The following is a 22869-nucleotide window of genomic DNA, read 5'->3' as shown; positions in this document are numbered from 1 at the left end:
ACATAGAACCAAATAAGACAAAAAGGATTATATAAAGGCAGCTATAAATTTCTGTGATCACATAAAATAGCAAACTTTAAGGGACACCACATAGAATTCTAGAGCTGTGAGGCACATTAAGGCTTATTCCCTTCTAGTCATTTCATTTTAGAAATGAGTGTATACATCCTATAGACACCAGGAGGATTTACCTAAGTAATTAGTGGCAGAGCCAAGACTGGAACCCTGATGGCCCAACTTCTAAGCCAGGGTTTTTCCACTATACTGCACTGTTTTAAAAAAAGTCCTGCAAAGACATATCAATGAAATATAAAGTATCTATGAAAATATTACTATACTGTATAATTAATTACCTAGTTAAAATTAATGAATTTGTTTTAGTATACATTGATTAACAAACGAACATTCATTTTTCTGTTTTGGAAGAGCATCATTTGGATGATGTGTCACTTTTAAAAGGCTGTACAGAGAGCTTACATTGCTGCCGTTTCCGTCCCCCACCTGCCACTTTTTCCCCCAACCTTCACACAATTTATCCCATTCTCAATGAAAAATATATCAAGGGCAGCTTTGAAGAATAGATGGAGAAAGAAAAAAATATAAGGGACGGTTGTGATCATTTATATTTGTATTTGTGTGCTGACTCGAGGGTCTTCCAATGCCAGTTCAGAAGATGGCCTCTTAACCACCTTGCTCAGTTCCCACACCCCCCGTTTATTGTTGCCCACATGAACGCTTGCCACAGAAGCAGTGATTGCCTACATAATGGTATTGACAAACGAAGGACTGGTTAGACAATGTCAAGTAAGTCATGACATGAAATGGGAGAATGTTTTTGTAACTTCTTCATTTCCATAAATATTCCCAGCTTTCATGGAAAATGCTTGATAAAACTAATTTGCAAATTTCAAGGTCATGCAGCAGGAAAAACCAGCGTTCAAGTTCTTTCCTACCCAAATCATTTATACTTACACTTATTTCTTCCTGGTATGAATACTTCAAAATTAAAAGACAGCAGTTTCCTTGTTTCTGATCTGTGCAGAAATAGGTGGCTGCCACTACCAGCATTGGCTCCATCAAGAGAAAAGGAGCATATTCATCAATATGAAGCCTTAGGTCAAGGTTCAAAAAAATTAACCTGAAACAAATAAGGCGAATCTTTCTTTTTCATGCAAGAATGGCAGAGGCCCTTTTAGGCAGAAGTGTGTCCTTGCTTTTGCATTATTTGAGAACTGAACTATATAGCTCTTGAGAACCTGAATTCAATGTATCCCTTTTCCTATAAGTATATAGGACTTATAGTTTTCCTGCATAATTTTTTTATGACTCAGTTTAAAGACACAACATTTAAACAATTTGTCTTCAACATATAATTCATCTTTCTGAAAAGTCATAATTTTAATTTTTAATTTTATTTTTTATAGAACTTCTTATTTCTATTTCATATTGATGATATGGGTGAATGAATTAAACTTGCTCTTGGATAGTAAACATAAAGACATCCATTAATACTGTAGCTATATTTAATAGTAATGTAAAGGTATGATGATGTAACACTGAATAGTGAAGTAAGACTTTCTATTTAACATTATTCAAGTTAACAAGATGATGAAATTGATAATATCTGTTATTGAGAGGATATTTAATTAACATGGGGCAAACTTAGGAAAGGTTTGAAGTTTTTAATTGCTCTGTTGTTGATTTGGTTTGGTTATCTTCACAACGTGCAATGATAAACCATTTCTCATTTTATCTGTATTGATTTGGACTTCAGAAAGTGGAAGGAAAAGGTTGTTCCAACCTCTCAAATTTTACTTCTGCCCAAAATGTTGTGCTCCTTCTTATGTTATTTAAAATCATTCCATAAGGCAGTTTCTTTCATATACATGGAAAAAAATCTATGATGTTGCAAAGAGCAAGCTGTCTTCCCGAAGTTAGGTTTGGACATATAAAAACAAAGATGGTACCGTTGCCAAAGAACCTCAGTATACATTTCTGTATTCTGTATTTAAATTTCTGTATTTAAATGTAAACTTAAATTTCTGTATTTAAATGTATTTTTAATTTGAATACCCTACATCAGCGGTCCCCAACCTTTTTGGCACCAGGGACCGGTCTTGTGGAAGACAGTTTTCCACGGACCGGGGTTGGGGGGAATGGTTCAGGAGGTAATGGGAGTGATGGGGAGCCATGGGGAGCCATGGGGAGCGGCAGATGAAGCTTCGCTCACTAGCCCACCACTCACCTCCTGCTGTGCCACCTGGTTCCTAACAGTCTGCAGACTGGTACCGGTCCACAGCCTGGGGGTTGGGGACCCCTGTTCTGCATGGTACCAAGCATAATAAACACTCCAAAATGTTTACTGAAGAATTACCATACATAGAACTTAGAAGATACATGCAAGTATTATATTTATTTTAATCTAGGTAGAGAAGTATATTTATATTTTTTATGAATGTAGAGTAAATTACATACAAAAATAATTTTTAATGGCCTACTTGTTTAAAATAATATTCAGTAGAGAAAGTCCAGGATAAAAAAATCGAGGACAAATCTCTGAATGTTTTCTGAAAATATATTTTTCTATTTCATTTATAGTATAATAATAAAAACATTGCATTATTACTTTTAATATGGAAAATATAATGAGTAATATTTCAAGTCATTGTACTAAGGGCTTCATATGCATTATGAATTATTTAATTCCTTGAAGAGTTCTATGAGGTGGGAATTCCTTTATTCCAATTTTTGAGAAGAAACAACCAAGGCCTACAGTTGCATGGCCTAGATCAGATAATAGTAGAGAGAAAACTAGGATTTAAATTCACGTCTGTCTTGATTGCAGAGCTGGAGCTCTTAATCACTCTTCCTCTCTTTTCCCAGGAAAAGAATACAGGGTTTGTCTGTATGGTGTTTACATGCAGATTTGTAAGCCGTGCTGAAAAATTACAAAATGAGAAATCATAAAAGAAAACCACAGACTTTGTGAATAATAGATTTTGTCAATGACATGCTGTTTTTGTGAGTTTCAGAACAAATAAGACAGTAAAATCGAATCTTTTCCTCCCTTTAGCTTTGTAATAAAATAGTATTTCTGGTGAGCTTTGTCGGAAATCGTGGCACGTTCACCCGAGGGTACCGAGCGGTCATCCTGGATATGGCCTTTCTCTACCATGTAGCGTATGTCCTGGTCTGCATGCTGGGCCTCTTTGTCCACGAATTCTTCTATAGCTTCCTGGTGAGTACATCTCTATATGGATAGTCACTGCTGAAAAAAAATACATAGTGCTGCTGCTTCTTATGCTTCTTCCTTTGATTTTTTTTTTGTTTAAGCAGAGTCTGGCATTTAGGACAAATTATGTTATTTTTAGACTTGCCTAGGAAAATCATACATTATTATTATTTTTAGTCTTTTTCTCTGAGAAACGACATAGGTGGTGCAATTCTTTATTTTCTCTCTGAGACCCACCTCTTGACCCAGGCTTTGTATAGCAGGCTGCTTTGGGTTTCTGCCAAATCATATTTCCCTTAGAGATTCTTCAACAAGAAAAGGGATATACTTTCTTGGTACTGAATTCATTGTATTTATTTATAACAGCAAATATTTTGTGTATCTTTAGAATGGCATATAAATAAAATGAGGGGGAAAGCCAACTTAGCAAAAAGATGATGAGTTGTTTTAAGGGCAGTCTTATAGTTTTAGATTTAATATGTCATTGTTGTTAAGCTTATTTACATATATCTATTCATTAAGTGGATTTTCAGATTTCTTCTAAAGTTGCATTTTGGTTTTGGTTTTGTTTTTTTGCTGGTTATCAGTTTTTCTTCCTACATATATGTTCTATAGCCATAAACCAGGAGAGGAGTCAATACAACTATATGGTAATGTTTTGAAACTTAGAGCATTACCAGGTTAGCATCATGATGCCAGAGGAGCAATTTATTTATATCTTCAGCTCACAGTTGGTATGCAGAGGAGAACACTACCCAATAAAATAATCCCTGAAAACAAGCTGAAGATCTAAAAACATTATGCTGACCTGGTTTGCTTGGGTCATGAGGGGCAAATTCATTGCCTCCTGCTTCCCTGTGACCTAGCTCACCCATGTAGGAAGATTAAGTAAGAAGCTAATTTTCTGTTTACCCTAAAACACTTGAAAGAGCCACAGTGAAGAGTGGATTTGTCCCTTATCAACATAAGGATACAAAATTATCTTCCAGCCAGTTAAGTTAGATTAGTATTCAGCCATCAAAAGTAGACTTTTTTTTCTGATCCAAGGATCCTAATGAATTCCTTCTTTGCTCTAATTCACCACAAAAACTGCATTTTAAAAAATCTGCCTATGATATGTAAAAGTCTATTATACCCAGCACTTTTCCCTGACTGTAATATGTAATATTTATTATAATGTTTTTGTACTTCAACCTCCTTGTCTATAAAATGGATAGGGGTAATATGAGAGACTAGTAATATCAAGACCCATTAAAGAAATAATATGAAAAACAGGTGAAATGATATATGTAAATCTTCGTTATTTAAGGAAAGGTTTTTGACAAAATAAAGGTGTATTTGAATTATTGTATGAGTTATTAATAGTAATGTTACTTTTAATTTACGTTAACCTTAACTTCCAGTTGCATTTTTCTCTCATCTTTTTCAAATCATACAACACTTATGCTAATTTGTTTTCATTGGGTTGGTTATAAAAAGGATATATTCCATTTTCATGTTTAGAGGACTAGAAGAAAATTTTAATGGACATAATGTCAAAATGGTATTTAGATGTATTTTTAATATTTTTTATGTTTTAAAAAAATATGAATTTGCATTCCCAGTTGTGTCCACAATTGCCAATCCTTTAACCAGTAATAGAAACCACACTCTAGATTTTCCTTTGAGAAATAAATGGAAGGAACCGTTCACCTGTCCAACATCAATACCTTTGCATTCTCAAGATTCTGATTCCACGGGTATGGAATAGGGCCCAGGAATATGCATTTTCAGCAAGTATCCTATGGGCTTCTGAAAACTATAAACTTTAGTAAACTATCCAAAAATGATCTGGAACCATTTCCAGACCTTTTCTTTAAGCCATTGTTCAGCTGAGGGAAAATCTCCTTTCTGTCAACTAAATGCTTAAATTAGTTAAATAAGCCAGGTCAGTAATTTGGAAGCTGAACTTGCATTACTTAATTTGTCTTTAGGGAAGAATAGGACTTTGTTTCTAAAGGTTGTATCTCCCTCCAGGAGATAAACAGATAGCAAAATAGTTAAACATGTTTTTGTGTTTGACCATCAAAAAACATCAGTGTCCTAAGGTGAGCAAACAAGTTAATATATTTACAGCAATTATTTGCAAGACTATAATTAAATTGGAAAGTAACTGTATAAGCCTCAAAATTCTGAAAAACAGAGTACAAGGCCCTGGTGTTTCTGAAGGGATGAGTGACACTGGTATTAATCATTTCAACCATCTCAGAAATTTTAATCACTCCCCATAGATAGCAGAAAACAAACCCGAGTTATTCCAACATCAAAAATACTATTCATTTCCAAACTGATACTTATGCCTTCGTTAAAGTAAATGTTAATATTGCTTTTAACCAACTTTTAATAATGAAACTTGTAGTTGCGAACGTATAATTTCAACCTTAAATATAGCAATAAATAAAATTGTTCTTAAAGTTGACTGCAGATAGCAAACACATACCTAGGTTCTTGACTAGTGCATATGGATTTTCTACTACTAAACACAAAATGGATAATAATCCATTATCCATAGAGGAAGCGAATTAACACTTGTGAATTATATTTCTGTTTATACTTCTGTTTCCAAAAGTATATACTAAAGTAATAGGTTTTGCCCTCAATCTACCTGTTTAGTAAGAAAGATGTTTGCATTTCTCAAATATTTTTAAATTTCATACCTTTTCTATTTTAGTGGGCTCATAAAAGTGAATTCATGTCATTTCACCTCTAATCCCTTGATTAAACAATCCGTTGAATGAATCCTTCAATTATTCATCAGTTAGTTCCCTAATTCAACATTCTCATGTTAGCCATTTTACATATTCTAGAAGCAACTGCAGAATATCAAAAAGACTAAAAATAGGGAATAAGTAGCTAAGTTGGTTATGTATCGTATTACAATTTTTCTAAATTCAAATTTGAAGCTATGCTATTACCATGTCTTAAAAAATTGATATTATGTTGGTTATGAAACCAACAGATGCACATTATATATTGGGTTAGAGCTATCTTTATTCAAAAACAGTTTATTAATACATTCAAACTGGAGAAGAAATACATATTTTGGTTCATTTTTAAGGTGTTATTTATACTGTTATTCTTTCACAGATAGATTAAAATGGCCTGCATTTGTATTTGTGATTACCTTTGTATTTATTCACCCTTTGCTTCATTGCATTTTTTTCCTTGTTTTTGTTCTCTTTGTTTTTGTAGCTTTTTGATTTAGTATATAGAGAAGAGACTCTGCTCAATGTCATAAAAAGTGTCACACGGAATGGCCGCTCCATTATTCTAACTGCAGTCCTCGCCCTCATCCTTGTCTACCTGTTTTCCATTATTGGATTCCTTTTTCTGAAGGATGACTTCACTATGGAAGTGGATAGGCTGAAAAACAGAACTCCCCTTACAGGTATTGCTGTTACCACTAAATGAGCTTGCTCTGATTGTGGCTCCGACTGGTACATCGCTTGCTAAGAGGATCACAGATGAAGGATGATGGAGGCAATGTTTTCTTTCATTCCTCTGAAAACATTTTCTTGTTCACTAAGAGCCCATGAGTGTGAAATACCCCTATGCTGTATGTTAGCTGACGGTGTGCATAGGAAAATCTTCATACAAGAAACGTCACCTGAGCTCAGTCTCAGTACAGAAGTTTCAACAGTGTTGACTGTACTCCCGGGGACGGTTGGCAATTTCAGTGCAGGGTAATAGCTTTGGGATTCTTTCTCTTGGGGGATGTCTCCCCCAAGAACTTCCAGCATCATTCACAACCATTATTTCATACATGTTTGCTCACAGTACATTATATTATACTTGAATAGTTGAAAAGTATAAATGCTTTGATTTGGAAACCATCAGATAGTCAGAAAATTTGCTATAGAAAAATGCTCAAAATATTGTCATTAAGGGGCTCTGTCCGTGAATATGTGGCTGTCAGAATTTCTGTGTGATATTTATTTTTATTGTCTGAGCTGGTTAGACATCACTCATTTATACTCACTGTGATTCTTGTGGTATGAGGGGTGATTCTTTCCATCTTACTTTGGATTTTTTATTTATTATGCTCCCTAATGGTTTCTTCTTTCCCCCTTTCCTACATTTTGTTGTTTTGGTTAAATTTTGTTCTTAGTCTCTTTCCTCCTCTCCTGTTTTGCTGGATGGACATCGCAGTTCTGCACTTTACTGATAGTTTCTCTGGGTGATTCCACTGCCTATGGGTTGCAGAGAAGGGAAACCACAAAATGACTCTCTCTTTCTTCAAACCATCGAATTTAAAAGCAGGATTTAATGAGTGGTGCTTTTAGAATATGGGATAATTAAGTGGCATTTAGATCTATTATTTAGTCTAAGTAATCAAGGCACGGAATAGAAACATCATATACATAGATTGAAAGTTATTAAACTTGAGACTGAATTTCAGACCTAGGTAGTAGTCTTTATTCACAGACACATGGTATATTTTCTGTTATGGCCTTTCTTTTTCTCCCTTAAATGTTACTTTGTCTAGAGTTTTATAGGTGTAAATATTTGGAGGAAAAGCTCATGTATATAAATACCCACAAAACTCCACTTGTACTAAACTATCTATGAATCATAAACTATCTGTTCTCAAAATTCTTTGTCTTAATTATTTACTAGGCATGGTCACATTGAGTTATTCAGTACAGAGTGAGTCTGACACTGAAGCATCACAATTTCTGAATTCAGACGTGTACAATCGTTATTGTTTTATGAATCTTGTAGTCAATAATTTTAATTGTGTTATTTAAAAAGTAAGTTAGTGTCCAGAGGAATGGATAAAGAAGATGTGGTACATATATACAATAGAATATTACTCAGCCATAAAAAAAGGAATGAAATGGGGTCATTTGTAGAGATATAGATGGACCTAGAGACTGTCATACAGAATGAAGTAGGTCAGAAAGAGAAAAACAAATATTGTATATTAACGCATATATGTGGAATCTGAAAAAATTGGTACAGGTAATCTTATTTACAAAGCAGAAATAGAGACACAGATGTCGAGAACAAACGTATGGATACCAAGGGGGACGGGGGTGGGGGATGAATTGGGAGATTGGGATTGACATATATATACTATTGATACTATGTATAAAATAGATAAACTAATGAGAACCTACTGTATAGCACAGGGAACACTACCCCATGCTCTGTGGTGACCTAAATGAGAAGGAAATCCAAAAAAGAGGGGATATATATGTACATATAGCTGATTCACTTTGATGTACAGTATAAACTAACACAATATTGTAAAGCAACTATACTCCAATTAAAAAAAAGTAAGCGTCATTATATTATGAATATATTTTCTTTAGAAATATAAAAAAGTCTTCTTTCCTGTTTTTTACAAAATAGGAAGCACGAAAGCTAAAATGTCAAGATCTTCACTAAAAATATTGAAATATAAAAAAGTCTTTCCTGTTTTTTACAAAATAGGAAGCACGAAAGCTAAAATGTCAAGATCTTCACTAAAAATATTTATACATATTTATATAAAAAGTTGTTGAACAAGAGAAAGCATTTGTAAATACTATAAAAATCTGGCATACAAGAACAGCTAACAAAGTTAAACTCTTGATTCTTCATAGACTGAGAGTTTTTGTTTCATAGAGAGTATAGTATGTGGTACCATGCCCTGGAAGAAGCACTCATATTTTCATAACATTTTAAATTTAATTCCTAATACTATATATTATATCTGTGGATATGTAGCATAAAGTTTATTCTTTCAATTATTCAAAACTATTTTCTCCCAAAGTTGAGTGAAATTATCAAACATAACACATCTAGGGAGCAAGTGAAATTGGGAATGTAAAGTACACAGTTCTTCAGTGAATGTGAAGAAATCAGTGAACAAAGAGAGGAGGCTGTGGTTCTAGAGCTGAATGGCAGGAGCATCACAGGTGGATATGAGAGCAGAGAACCAATAATTTGCAAATGGCCTTGGGCATTTAGGACAATGCGTATCCCACCTCTGGCACCAGTGGAATCTGACTCTGTAGATGCAGGAGCCTGCACTTCATGGTGTTCAGGGGAATCCATGTCTTAGACAAGCCCAAGGAGTTGGCGGGAAGGTAGTGTTGACAAGCGGAGGTTCCAGTGTCTCTCGCACTGCCCCCTCTTCCCCATCCTCAGTGCTGCCCTCCTGTTTCTACCCTCATTTCCTCTCCCCAGAAAATGGCAGAAACTTCCCAGGTGGCTTCCCCGCGCTCAGCCTCTCTTCTGCTTGTGCAGGTCATTCATTCCTACCACAGTTCTGATTCTGTGTCTTACGGGTTTGAAAACTTTGCTGGGCCCTGGGCTGGCTGCGGGATGCTTGGTTTAAAATCATTAGCCTAGAAGCTCTGCCTTGTCTGTGCCTTTGCTGGCCTCTGTACCTTTTGTGATAGGATTGTACCTGGAATTGCCCCCTTTACCCTCTACCTCATCTTCCTGTGTGTAAATCCTGTCTCCTCCAGATGGATCCTTCTCCAAAAACCTTTGTTTTTTCCTTTCTAGAATTCACCTCTGCCTCTCTGAACGCACTACCTCACTTTACGTGTACCCCACTCCCTCCATTCAACTATAATTATGTCTGTACCTCTCTGTATTCCCTAATTGACTGTGGGTTTTCCAAGGCCCTGACTCTGAGTCCTCAGAGCCTAGCACGAAGTCAGTAAATATTAATTAAGGGAACGGCTCCTGGGGAACACTCAGGAACCCCACCTTTCTGACCACGTGACGCTCACTCCACCCCGTGGTATACCCGTCCTTTCTGCCATGCTGCCCCAGTCAGGGTGCGGGGAGGTAAAGTTTGCGGCTTCCCTTCCTCGTGGACCCGAGCTCTCTCAGCTCCAGGGCTTGTGTTAGTGGCAACTCCAGGCCTGGTCTCTCTCCTCATCACACGTCCAAACTCCAGCCACCATTCCCCACTCTGCCTTCACCTCATCAAACAATCAGGCTAACCTTGGTGGGTGCTGTCCTGAAATGCACTGGAATATTTCTTCAGTATATAAAAATGAACTTAATCCTCTCCCTTCACCTTCCGGACTTTCCTTGGTGGCTTCGTGTGAAAAACAGTTTTGAGAGGAACGAACCTCTTCATGTTGTATTTGTTACTAACAACAGAATTTCTTATATGAAACTTGTTTTACACAGATAAGAAGGTTACTAGTTTCTTTTCTATCGGGGCCAGGGAGATAGGGGGTAAAGATGGATCCCTGGGGACTAAGGAAGAAAAGATTCTGAACAGGGATCTGGCAGAAGATTCTTGCTTCCCTGAGATGTTTGATGTCCTGTTCCCGGGAACCCACAGTTTACCGTTAAGAGAAGCCACCTCCTTCTCGCTCTACCTCAGCCATGGGCGCCAGTGGCTGAGAGCTTCAGGGTTACCAGCTACACTGGGGGAACATGTTTCTGGCATTTCCAAGCCAGAGCCCTGAATGCATTTGGCCATGGGAACATTGTTACACATGGTGGTTAGGGCCTGCAGTATTATTAGTAGTTTATCTCAGCCACTTTAGAAAGATAGAAAAGGCTTTTAGTGGGTTGGCCCATGAACCTATTCTCTATTTATAAAATTGATTCAGTAGGCAAAACTGTGTTCGGAGTTCTACACTAACTTAACTAAAAACTTTAGGAACACAGCTAATTTGGAGTAATAGCACATTTTATTTATGTGCCTTTGTAATTCATTTGCTCATTTCTTGTCACTTGCATATTTGTCTCTATACCATGTCTCCGTTGTGTGTTCTCAGGTAGCAATGCAGTTCCTGCTATGACTTTCACTTCAATCCTGGGAACATGTGAAAAGGACAACTGCTCACCCACAATACCAGCTTCAAATACAGGTCTGTAAAAAGGGCTCCAGGACAGCATGAACTCGATACTTCTGAAGTTATGTTTATTTGATTAAAGTTATTATAGGTTAGAGAGTTGCTCTAAAAATTTCATGGTGAGTTGAAATAGAAGAATGGAGGGTAGAAGAACCTAAAAGTTTCAAACTAGAGAAAGGATTCTCATATCCGTCATTTTGTATCCTCACCCTGTTCCTTACGTTATTTCTAATCATGAGAATTTATCAAATTTACCCTGTGGTACATGCTGCTAAAAATTCTGTTACCATATTGCAAAACCATACCACACTAAGCAAGACCCTTTCCACTGTATAGCCTTTAACTAAGAATATATGGCCTTTAACAGAAGAATCCATCCTTTAACAAAGAATGGAAAAGCATGGGTTTAGAACTCAAAAGGCTTGGTTATAATCCCTGACCTGCCACTTTCTAGGTCTGTGTCTTGCATATGTTATGCAGATTTCCTGGACTTTGTTCAGATGGCTTGTCCTGAAAGAGAGGAAGGAAGGAAGGGAGGGAGGGAGGGGGGGAGAGAGGGAGATCTATCTAGGAACATAGCTAGGTAGATAGATAGATAGATAGATAGATAGATAGATAGATAGATAGGGCATATGATACTTTCCCTGCCTCCAAAGGAACAAATGGAACCATGCATATAAAAAGAATTTTTTAAACTCTAAACTGTTCTCGAAGGATGTGGCAGGAATTTGGAAACTATGGCATGTGTGAAATTTAATGAACTGTAGAAGGCCTTAGTGATCTGTTTCCAGAAGCAGCAAAGATTTAGGGAGCATTTAGATATTTCAAGAGTTCTGTATATAAAAAAGGAATAGATTTAGTCTCTGTTGTGTCTACAGAGGGCAAAATCAGACTCAGAGAAAAAGAGGGAAGCAAGAGTTAAGCACAAGCGTAAGGATGGATTTCCCCACTTCCATCTGGAAGCACATTGTTTGGTCATAATGATAGAGCCTTTTTCCCCAAGTTGCCTTTTGCCTTAAGATGTCGGACTGTTGCTTGAAGTCCAACAAAAATGGACAGTCTCTTCTACTGACTAAATGTTTCATGCTCTATGACTTAAAGGGAGAATTAAACACATGCATATGTTCCATTTCCACGTCCCAGCAGCTCAGGCACTGTGAACAGCTGCCACTCAGACTTCTTTCCCCGCTGACCTCCTGAGTACCCATTTCAGGCCTATAAACCACAAACCAGCTCCTTCTCTACTTGTGTAGCTTTACCGTGCTCTGAAGTTTCTAAAATCCCATTACGTGCATCCTCTGGCTTATATACCTCCAATTTCTTCAGCTTCCTCACATATTCCAGTGATGACTCTTCATGTAACACTCCAAGGCAAGAAGTTGAGTGGTGTGATCATGTTTAGGATAGTGCAATTTGCAGTCACACCACACTCTTGACCCATATTGGCTAAAATGCCATTCTTCACTGGTTCAGCTGTCAAGCCATAAATGCCTGTTCTGTGCTCACATAATTGGGAGTTTGGGATTTCAAGTATAAAACCATGCATTTATGTCTATATATTTCTGCCAACCCATAATCCCAGGCTGTCCCAGTTTGTCCTGTGAATAGAGGAGGGGCTTCTTTTTTTTTTTTTTTTTGGTTGCGTTGGGTCTTCGTTGCTGCACGCAGGCTTTCTCTAAGTTGCGGAGAGCGGGGGCTACTCTTCGTTGCGGTGCGTGGGCTACTCATTGCGGTGGCTTCTCATGTTGCGGAGCAGGAGCTCTAGGCACGCGCACGGCTCACGGGCCCAGCTGCTCCGCGGCATGTGGGATCTTCCCGGACCGAGGCACGAACCTGCGTCCCCTAGCATCGACAGGCGGACTCTCAGCCACTGTGCCACCAGAGAAGCCCCGAGGAGGGGCTTCTTGACCAGTTGATCTCTAGGTTTCAGGTCTCTTCCAGTGCTCACGTGCCATGAGGCTCATGGTATCTTTATGGATCCTGATTCTATTAAGCAGAATATTCATTCTCTCTCATGTCATCCTCAAGTTTGATAAGTTCTAGAACATGGGTTGGCAAACTTGGGCCGTGGGGAAATATGAATTGTCACCTGTTTCTGTACACCCCTCGGGCTAAGAATGGTTGCGGCTTTTTTTAAAGTTTTTTTTCTTTTTCTTTAATGAAGAAGATGCAATGGAGAATGTATGTGACCCACAAAGCCTAAAATATTTACCATCTGGCTCTTAACAGAAAAAAAAAATTTTGCCAACCTCAAAAGATTTTCATTAAAGGTGTTAGAAATGCTGCATGGGGACAGTGCTAAGGACGGAGTCCTTTGGCGTGTGGCCACCAGAAACATGCTTTCAGATTAACATAGTCATGTTTTTTGCATTATTCACCCACAAAGAAATCTGCCTTGAATAAACTACCATTTATCCCGTGTTCCTCCTTCTTTTAAAAAATATCTCATGAGGCTCCTTCACAAAGCCTCCTTGCCAAAGCCCAGATACATAAAGTCTGCCAATATTCCCAATGTGAGGTTCGTCTGAACCCATGCTGGCTTCTCTTGATCCTGACTCCTTCCCACACTATCCCTTTAATAAAGTATCTTATCTGGGGGAGCAGATCAATCTCATTTGTCAGCGGTTTGCAGAATTTGTCATAATCTCAAATTCAGATATGCAGATGTTTCACTCTTCTTCCCATTTTCCACGATTCAAAAAATCACAAAGAGCTATTTCAAAATCTCAGACATAGTTTAAGTAGCTGGCTAGAATTAAATAGCTCTTAGGATCTGTCGGCCACCTTGAACATCAATTTATTGTTATAAGTACTTATCTCTTTTTTAATTCAACATTCTTTCTCTGTGACAGAGTATGAAAAAGGGTATGTTAACAAATTTACTTTCTTGTTAGCATGAGCATTTTAACAACATGGTCCCAAGTAGAGTAACCCTATTTCTGCCTTGCTCTTCTAAAAATTATTTCCTTTTTTAAAAAAACAAATACACTGTAACAGTGGTTTGACTTTAAGAGCAAAATATTGGTTTGCCAGTGAACCAAGAACAAAGCTAGTGTTCCTCCTGCCAGAGTCTATAAAGGCGGCTGACCCAGGGGCCCAGCACAGCAGCTGAGCCAGCAGTGCTCATCCACCCCTGGGCATCCAGAAGCCCTAAGGTACGGTGAGGGAGCTGCTGAAGCCCCCTCTCTGAGAATGAGATCCTCTAGGTCATACATGAATGGACATATCCCAGGATGCTGCCACCCAACTCGGTGCAAGTCTGCAAAGCTTAGGCTTTATACAATTTCCCAGGCATTGTTGTAGATGCTTAACCAGGTATTCTAGTGTAATTGTTTCATACAGTCTTACTCATTGTGACATTTTGATCTTAACGTTTAACAGAATGAAGTGAGTATTTTTGTAAAATAGGAATCGAGTTAAGTCAGATCAGTACAAATCCTCGGTGATGATGATATTAATAATTATAAAAACTCTGTGTATTCATTCATTCATTCATTCATACGGCAATATTTGTTGAGCCTCTACTCTGGGCCAGCCACCATATTCAAGACAGTGTTGAATAAAAAAATAATCCTGGACATTATGAAACTATAAAATAGTGAGGGAAGCATAAAAAGTTACAAAATACGGTACTGCAAATGGTGCTATGATAGGTAATCACAAGAGAGCCTAGCTGTAGATAAACAGAGAGGCCCTTCTGGGGAGGAATTATTTATTTAAACTGAGACTTGGAGGGTGAAAGGCCAAGAGAAAGAAGGAGCCGTTCTGGGCACAAGGAACAGCATGAGTGAAGGCCCTGAAGCATGTCCAAGGATAGATAGACGCTGGTAACCATCCTCATATTATAGGTAAAAACACTGAAGGACAGAGACATTAAGTTCACAGCTAGTAAATCAATCTAGATCTCTGATTCCAAGGCCTGTGCTCCAACCTTCTAAATTTTACTGCCTCCTAATTAAAGGATTAATCTCTATAAATTATTTCTTTCCTAACCAAAATTGAGAGATGGTTAAAATTCTGCCTAATATTGCCTTCCTCATAGAATGCTTGGATAGATGTTCTTTATGCATATTGTCTTCTGAAGGCAATTTCTTTAAAAAAAAGTAAATCTATTATGTATTCATCAACTGGAGTTGATTCTCTCCCCTCTTCCCCTGCCCTGCGGACGTTTGGCAATGTCTGGAGACATTTTTGGTTGTCATAATTCTGGGAGGAGTTTTACTAGCATCCAGTGAGTAGGGGCCAGGAATGCTGCTAAACATCTCACAATGCAGAGGACAGCTCCCCCCCAACCAAGAATTATCCAGCCCCAAATGTCTACAGTGTTGAGGCTGCGAAGGTCTGTTCTGTCGCAAAGTCTGTTTGGATATTGGTTTATACCTCCGAATGCAAACGCATTAAAGACTTCCCATAATACTGCTATCACCCGTCATTCTCACCTAATACATTACACAGAGAACAGAACTTCCCTTTTCCCTGTGGACAAAAGGTGACAATTCTTCCAGGTGTATTGCTCCAGGGGCAAAGTCTGCATTTTTTTTTAGGCTGACCTGAACTGAGAGCTGTGGGTGTGATTTTGCAGGGAAAGCTCCCAGAGTAAGGAGGAAAGAAACCTGGAGGGATTTCAGCACTGGAGGTGTGACAGAGACGCTGGTAGGATCCAGAGATGGTGGCAGTAGCTTTTCACGATTAGGGATCATTTGTAAATCAGTATTAAAAACTACAGGAAAGCCTGTATTAATCTGCTCTTTCTTCTGTGACCTTCTTACATTTGACATGGTAACTGATAAAATCCACTTGATTGAAAACTCTGCAGATCTGACCTTGTAACCCCTGCCACCTTTAAATCTCGGCCATGTGTGTCTAACTGCAAAAGTAGAACGAAAGCCAGAACCTGGTGTTTGTGGGGCAGCGTGCGTCACTTAGATGTAAAAATAACTTTGCTGTGTCTAAGACCAGGATGAAATTTGAATTTGCAAGCCCTAGCGTGCATTTGTGAAGGCCTTGGTTTGTTACCTAGTGGACAGCAGGTCCACATTACAAAAGGCTCAGACACGTGCAGTAGCATGATAACAAGCCTCTGGGAGTGGAAGGCTGAGCAGCCAGCTCCTGAGGAGGCTCCATAGGTGCGGGTAGAGTCATCCTCCCAGAGGCAGCGAATTCTCATGGCAACTGGCAACGGACTGCAGTTGAATAAAAAAACGGAAATCTTTTATTTCATTTGCTGCAGACCTCCCTGACTTCCTAGACAAAAATGTTCTCCTAAAAAAAAAAAAAAACCCGAAACTGATTTTCTAGAAAAGTAAGGCATTTTTTGAGGCAAAAAAATGACTTGCAATTATTTTCTAAGTAAAAATCATCTGAATGTACAGGAAAAAAAAGGTTTACAGATGTCTGACATTTATGAGTTCTTCAAATTGAATATATTTTGGTATTTTACTTTAATAAAAAAGATTGATGTATAGCAGAACCGGTCAGTCTTTATGTCACTCTACCTTTGGCTTCCTACTGGGTGCCCCGTGCTTTAAATTTTTTTTTCCCAAAGTTTTTTAAAATCAGCAATTCCATATTGAGGTGATTGTGAATAAAGGTCAAGGCCAAGAAACAAGAGGTTCTCAGTTGTACTCAGAATTTCAAATATGTCTCGATGACAATCTATTGCTTCTAAGAAACCATTAAAAAAAGGAAAAATTTAATTGTTAAAACAGAAAAAAATGGCATTAATAAATACTTTTATTCATGCAAGTCCAGAAAAATTTATAGACTAACACCTCAGATCATGGGGGAAGTATTTCAGAGTCAATAGAATATATTTTTATTCCTTTCCTCATATGAAACACCCCTATTTTGAATTAAGAAAAAATCCTTTCTAATACTCCTAAACTGAAAATGAGGATAATTTAACCTCATATTGTTTAAGTATAGAATTTGTTGGTTATATTAAAACTATAACTTTGCATGAGATTTGACAGCCATCTATCAATAATAATGCTAATTTTGATACTTGGAATTTATTACACCCTAAATATATGCCAAGCAATGTTCTAAGTTCTTTACATGAATATACTTAGTTCTTTTAAAATGTCTCCACATTCTATTTCCACTAATTCTTCCTTTATGCATGTAAACAATAAGCACGTGTCCTCTCACTTCTTTTATAACCACCTCTGTTTTCATCATTACCCCTTCGCCACCATTAGCTAGATCATTGTTCTTGCGCCTGAAATCTTTTCCTTGCTACCATCTGTTCTCTTTCTTCTTATATACACTCTTGGGTCCTAATGGAACTTTCTTCTGCATTCTCTTATCCCCCCAAACTAATATCCTATTAATCTCCTTCCTTTCAGTACTAAATTTTTCTATAAAACAATTGACCTACACTCTCTCCTTCAATTTCTGAATCAACCATCTTCTCTTAAACTGTTTGCCATCTTCCTGTGACATCTTCCTATGCTTTTCCTGATGACCTAATTGTTAAATCCAGTGACCTTTTCTTGTTTCTCATTGCCTTTGACCCTTCTGTAATTCTGATGTTTTTTGATACTCTCTTCATCTTTAAATTATTGTCTTCCTTAATTTTGGATCACAGTACTCTCCCAGCTCATGTCCTCTCTAGCCTTTTAAAAGTCTTCTTGTCCGATAAACGTAAAGATCATCTGAGATTCTTTCCTTGTCTTCATCAAAGCCCCGGCATCCAGTTCTTCCTTCCAAGTGGTCTGTTTCTGTGGTTTAGTGAGACCATCCTTTCCCAGGTCACCGCTGGCTGGAAGCTTCAGTCTGATACTTCACGTTGCCGTCTCCTTCATACCGAGTCCCGTCAGCTCCCGATCTTTCATCCTTTCCATTCTCACAGCCATTACTCTGGTGGAGGCTCACAGCACATCATGCCTGAATTATTGCAACTGCCTCCTAAGTGGTCTTTCTACCTCCAGTTATTCTCTCCTCCTCAGTTTACCTACTGTATCACCACTAGGCTACTTGTCAGAAATCACTGCTTTGAATGTGTCCTTCCCTACCCCCAACTCAAGATGTCCACAATGCTCCATTTACCTGCCAACTAAAATCCAAACTCCCTAGAGCTTTTCAGAGAGCTGCCAATTTATCTCCAGCCATATCTTACACTCCTCTACATACTGGTATTATTGGCTCTTCATCATATAAGCAATTTCTTTAACTCTGGGGCTGTCTGCCCGTGCCGTGTGAAATGCCTATCTACTGCTGTCTTAGTGCATTGAATACTCAAGGCAAACTCAGAGTCTGCATTAATTAGAGGGACTCCCTTCTCATTATCCTTAGTATTAAAAGTTCTCTCTCTATTCTGATCTCTTTGCACCGCTCTTGTGGCTTTTATTGTGTGTTAATTTGTCTTGTTATTTAAGTTCATGTTTTATCTCATACTGCTTTGCCAACTGGATGCTAAATCACCTTTCTTCTGTTTAAAATTCTCCAGTGACTCCCCATAGCTTTCAGGATAAAGTTTAAACTCTTTAGCTTGATGTATGATTCTCTCCATAATCTGGCCCCTACCTACTTCTCTTCTTACAGCTCCCGCACTCACCTGCATACCCCAGAGGCCCTGGCATCCCAATCCGCCTGCCGTTTCCCAGACACTCCAGATGTTTTTTCATGCCTGTTTGCCTTCGCTCATCCCATTTTATCTTCCTGGAATGTCTTCACTGATCTTACTGGCCAACCATGCCCTCTTTCAATATTCAGCCCAGGTGCCCCCTCCTTTAGGATGCTGCCCCCGACACCCCAGCCCATGAGATGCTCATCCATCCTGCCTCCTTAGTACCCGTGGTACTGCACTGCCTTTGTTCATCTCTACCCACATTTCCTAGGGGACCATAAGTTCCCTGGGGGCTGCAGCACTTTCATCTTACCACTTGTATTTCTAGCACCTAATGCAAGGGCTCTTGATATATTGAAATGAAGCAGATTTGGCATGGGGAAAGCTGGCTCTGTAGGTAGATCTCCACAAGGTGGCATTTATTTAGGTGAATTCATCGTGACTCAGGGCCTGGCTCTCAGCCTGAAGGCCTGGGAACTTGGCTTAACATATTATGAGTAGATCCGTCTCACAAAGGTAAAACCTTATTAACCAAGCTCCTAGAGGCTACTGTGTAAAACTGGCATTTCCCAAGCACTAGTTATGGAGTGAGTGGACTGGACTATGGCTGGCAGTGACCCTGACCTGGGCACTCTCCCCCTGTTTACATGTCACACAGGAAGCCAATTCTCTTTATGTATTTGCAGCCAATCTATTTTATTTCACAATGGCTAATCATGTGAATTGTGTGTGGATTTTACTAGCTCACCTCTTATTAAAGAGCAAACAACCTCACTTCTGAATTATTGGGGAAAGATGGGAGCACTTTCCTGTAGCTTCCATAAACGGATTAATCTGGCACTTAATAAGTCTTTAGTAAACATTGGTGTCATATGACCAGGTAGTTGCTGATTAAATAAATGAATGCAGATCCTGCCACTAGATAGAAGATTGATTGAAAGTCTAACCGTGGCAAAGTAGTATATAGACATAGTGCACGTGACTGCATTGCTGGAAAACCATATTTCTCTTCAAAACTTCCCTTAACTCTCTTACACATTTCTAACTATTTTCTTCGCATTCTTCCTAGCCATCACCACCACCAGGTGTCGGGGACCTAACCAAGCACTTTGCAGACTGAGCTTTCTCACTGTCTTCTCTGCCTTTCTTGCCTCGTCTGCTGTTCTGACTGCTGGCACCACAAGCTTTACTTCTTCCTCATTTCTCCTGTCTCCAAAAGCGGTTTTTTTCTTCTACTTTCTAAGTCAGAAGGTGCCTTGGTGCTCACCTCTACGGTAAGCGGTCCAGCACCGACTCTGCTGATATCTTTGATGCTGCATCTGATGCTTGCCCATCTCTGACTTCTGCTCTCCTCTTGAGGAGTATGTTCTAGAAAGAAGCAGCTCTGAATAAAGGGAAAATGCCAGATCCCTCGTCCATGTGATGTTAAAGTCAGCTTACAAGAAGAAAATCAACCTTTTCATAACAAAGTACCAGACAGGCTATTTGTAGTGGATCAGGTACACAAAATTATCAGTAGAAGGATTCTTTTTCTTTGTCCTTTGGCGGTTGTTGTTTTTACATTCACGCCATGACATGCAGACTGGCTACACCATTCCAAAATTCAGTGCCACTATGGTTCTTTAATCTTGTAACAAGAAGAGTACATTTCTGCTTACTTAATTTAGGAAATCCTGATTCTAGTATCCAATTTGGTGTGAATTTTTTATTATTTTAAATGACTTGAGAGATTACTACCATATTTGGTAACTTTATCTTTAAACAAAATAAGACTAGGAATTTTTCTGTCACATTGTATTTTTTTATCTCTCTCCATTTGTCCCTAAATATTTTCACATAAACACATTCACATAAAATAAATTATTTACATGAAATAAATTGTTTACATAAATGCATCGTGCTTCTTATCTGTAGCTCCATGCTGGTCATTCAGAAAGCTTAGACACTTACTGAAGAAATGAAATAGTATCTGCCCCAATTTGTGAGCCCTTAACTTACTATGCGTATGCCAATCTCTGTACAAAGTGTTTTACATACCTTAAACATAATCCTTAAATAACCCTCTGAAGGGTTTAATCCTTAAACAGACCTCCCCATTTTACAGAGGAGGATGTTGAGATTAAGTAACTTGCCCAAGTCCCAGTTCTGGAACAGAGTAGAATTTAAAGCTGGGTTCACCTAGCTTCCTTGTACAAGCTCTTCTCCCCCCGCAATACTTCTGCTTCCTGGGTGAGTTGACTGTCTTTTCAGAAGGTCTTACTGAAATCTCCCCACATCACGACAATGCGCAATGAACATTAGCTTTCTTATATTCTGTCCTTTTCAGTCTGTCATTTTCCATCGATGGAAGAAAAAATGATTTGGGGATATTATATGCGTGCTTTATGAGTCTGTGTCAGTCACAGGCTTCACGGGCTGCCGCATGGAAAATAACGTGTTATATCCCTTCAGAAAACTGTGTCCTGACACAGTTATAAAGAAATAGATCTTTGACAGTACATAAGAGTGTGTTTTAAAAGCATGAGGTTGCTGTACTGTTTGACTTGTTTGTTTCTGTAGCTGCTGAGGAATATGAAGATGGAATTGAAAGAATGTGTGACACCCTCCTTATGTGCATTGTGACTGTCCTGAACCAGGGCCTCAGGAACGGCGGCGGCGTGGGAGACGTGCTGAGAAGACCCTCAAAAGATGTAAAAGCTGGAGAAAAATGGTTTTTCAAGAAGCACATAATCTTGTTTTAACCTTTCTTAACAGCATTTACAGTATGGTTTTTGTTTTCAGGGTACTGTATGTTATGTTGTTTGCTTTAACAGTATCACCGTGGCCCTTGAAACCAATTCGTTGTATACTAGGATTACATAGAAACAGCTAATGTCCTAGAAATCTATGTATGTTAGTAGGGTCATGAACTCTGTCCACCTTTGACCTGTATATTTCGCCTATAGTCTTTACGGAGGAGTTGATTGTTTCGTAAATAACAGAAACCAGGCTGCCTTGTGTCTATCAGGTTTCTCAGGCATGAAGATTTACTCTTTGCCTCTGAATAGGAACAGCCTCTATTATTTATCGACGAGGAATATCAAATCTGAACAAATTCTAACAGGATTTTGTATATTCAAATGGCAAGCCTGAAAAATTTCTCATTGGCTACAACGTCTCAAGTGCCACGCTGAGAGCCTGAATAATCTCAGTCCTCCGACAGGCCAGCCGTATCACGTTGTCCGTTCATCTCATGTTTCCTCATCTATGAAACATCTAGGCTATCTGATCTCTAATGTGTATTTTAATACCATTTGTCAGGTAGAAATAAGCCTGAGTTGAATGTACTTAACTCTATAAGGCCAAGAACAAAATCGACCCCAGAAATGGACGGATCATTAGATCCTTCTCAAATCTCTAATCTCTGACCTTTGGGACTGGTATTTGTCTACCTTTTATGCAGCTTCTGGGATACGGTCCCACTGCACCAAAATGCATTTAGCACAATGACATGTAAAGTGGTTTTTAATACACAGTAAGTCCCTCCCTTGGAGAGGAAACGTGCAAGTCCTAGGGAATGGAAGGGGTCTGGGAACAGACTGGAAAGTTTTCCTCACAATACTTAAAGAAAACGAAGATAGAAAGTGGGTCTTATTTTTCCAACTTGGAATACTATTCATATTTAGCAAACAATGATTGACTATATTCTTTCTGCTAGACAATATGCTAAATCAACATGCCTCGAAAATGTGTGTATATGTATATATACACAACGGGGTTTTTTTTAATGTTTTAAAATTTTTTTATTTCAGGAGCCCTTGTTTGCTGCCCGAGTGGTGTATGACCTTCTTTTTTATTTCATTGTCATCATTATCGTTCTTAACTTGATTTTTGGGGTTATCATTGATACTTTTGCGGATCTCAGAAGCGAAAAACAGAAAAAAGAAGAAATTCTAAAGACAACCTGCTTCATCTGTGGTAAGTGTTCTAAAGATACTAAAATAATAGAGAAAGAAACTGCCCAGTAGAAAGGAGGGACTAGAATGATTTTTGTTTGCCATGCTTTGGGAAAAATTATTTCAAAATGAAAGCTGGGGGCTTCCCTGGTGGCGCAGTGGTTGAGAGTCCGCCTGCCGATGCAGGGGACACGGGTTCGTGCCCCGGTCCGGGAAGATCCCACATGCTGCGGAGCGGCTGGGCCCGTGAGCCATGGCCGCTGAGCCTGCGAATCCGGA

At 38.6% G+C, this 22869-nt stretch overlaps 1 protein-coding gene across 6 annotated transcripts in view; it reads left to right on the top strand.

Annotated features, from left to right (window-relative positions):
- ITPR2 (inositol 1,4,5-trisphosphate receptor type 2) overlaps positions 1-22869 on the top strand; it is a 537217-nt gene that overhangs the window by 448017 nt on the left and 66331 nt on the right. For 5 of the 6 annotated variants that reach the window (XM_024129066.3, XM_028491109.2, XM_028491111.2 and 2 more), the window contains 5 exons: positions 3074-3238; positions 6464-6659; positions 11008-11100; positions 21215-21345; positions 22447-22612. In XM_024129066.3, coding sequence (XP_023984834.1) covers positions 3074-3238; positions 6464-6659; positions 11008-11100; positions 21215-21345; positions 22447-22612 — 751 coding nt within the window. Of the gene's footprint in view, positions 1-3073; positions 3239-6463; positions 6660-11007; positions 11101-19724; positions 19930-21214; positions 21346-22446; positions 22613-22869 lie in introns of those variants that run through there. The other variant, XM_028491110.2, reaches the window with a different exon arrangement.

This window comes from Physeter macrocephalus, chromosome 6 (genome assembly GCF_002837175.3).
Source record: "Physeter macrocephalus isolate SW-GA chromosome 6, ASM283717v5, whole genome shotgun sequence".
Classification (NCBI taxonomy): domain Eukaryota; kingdom Metazoa; phylum Chordata; class Mammalia; order Artiodactyla; family Physeteridae; genus Physeter; species Physeter macrocephalus.
Note: the sequence above shows the minus strand (reverse complement) of the source record. Positions and strands in the feature narration are given on the sequence as shown.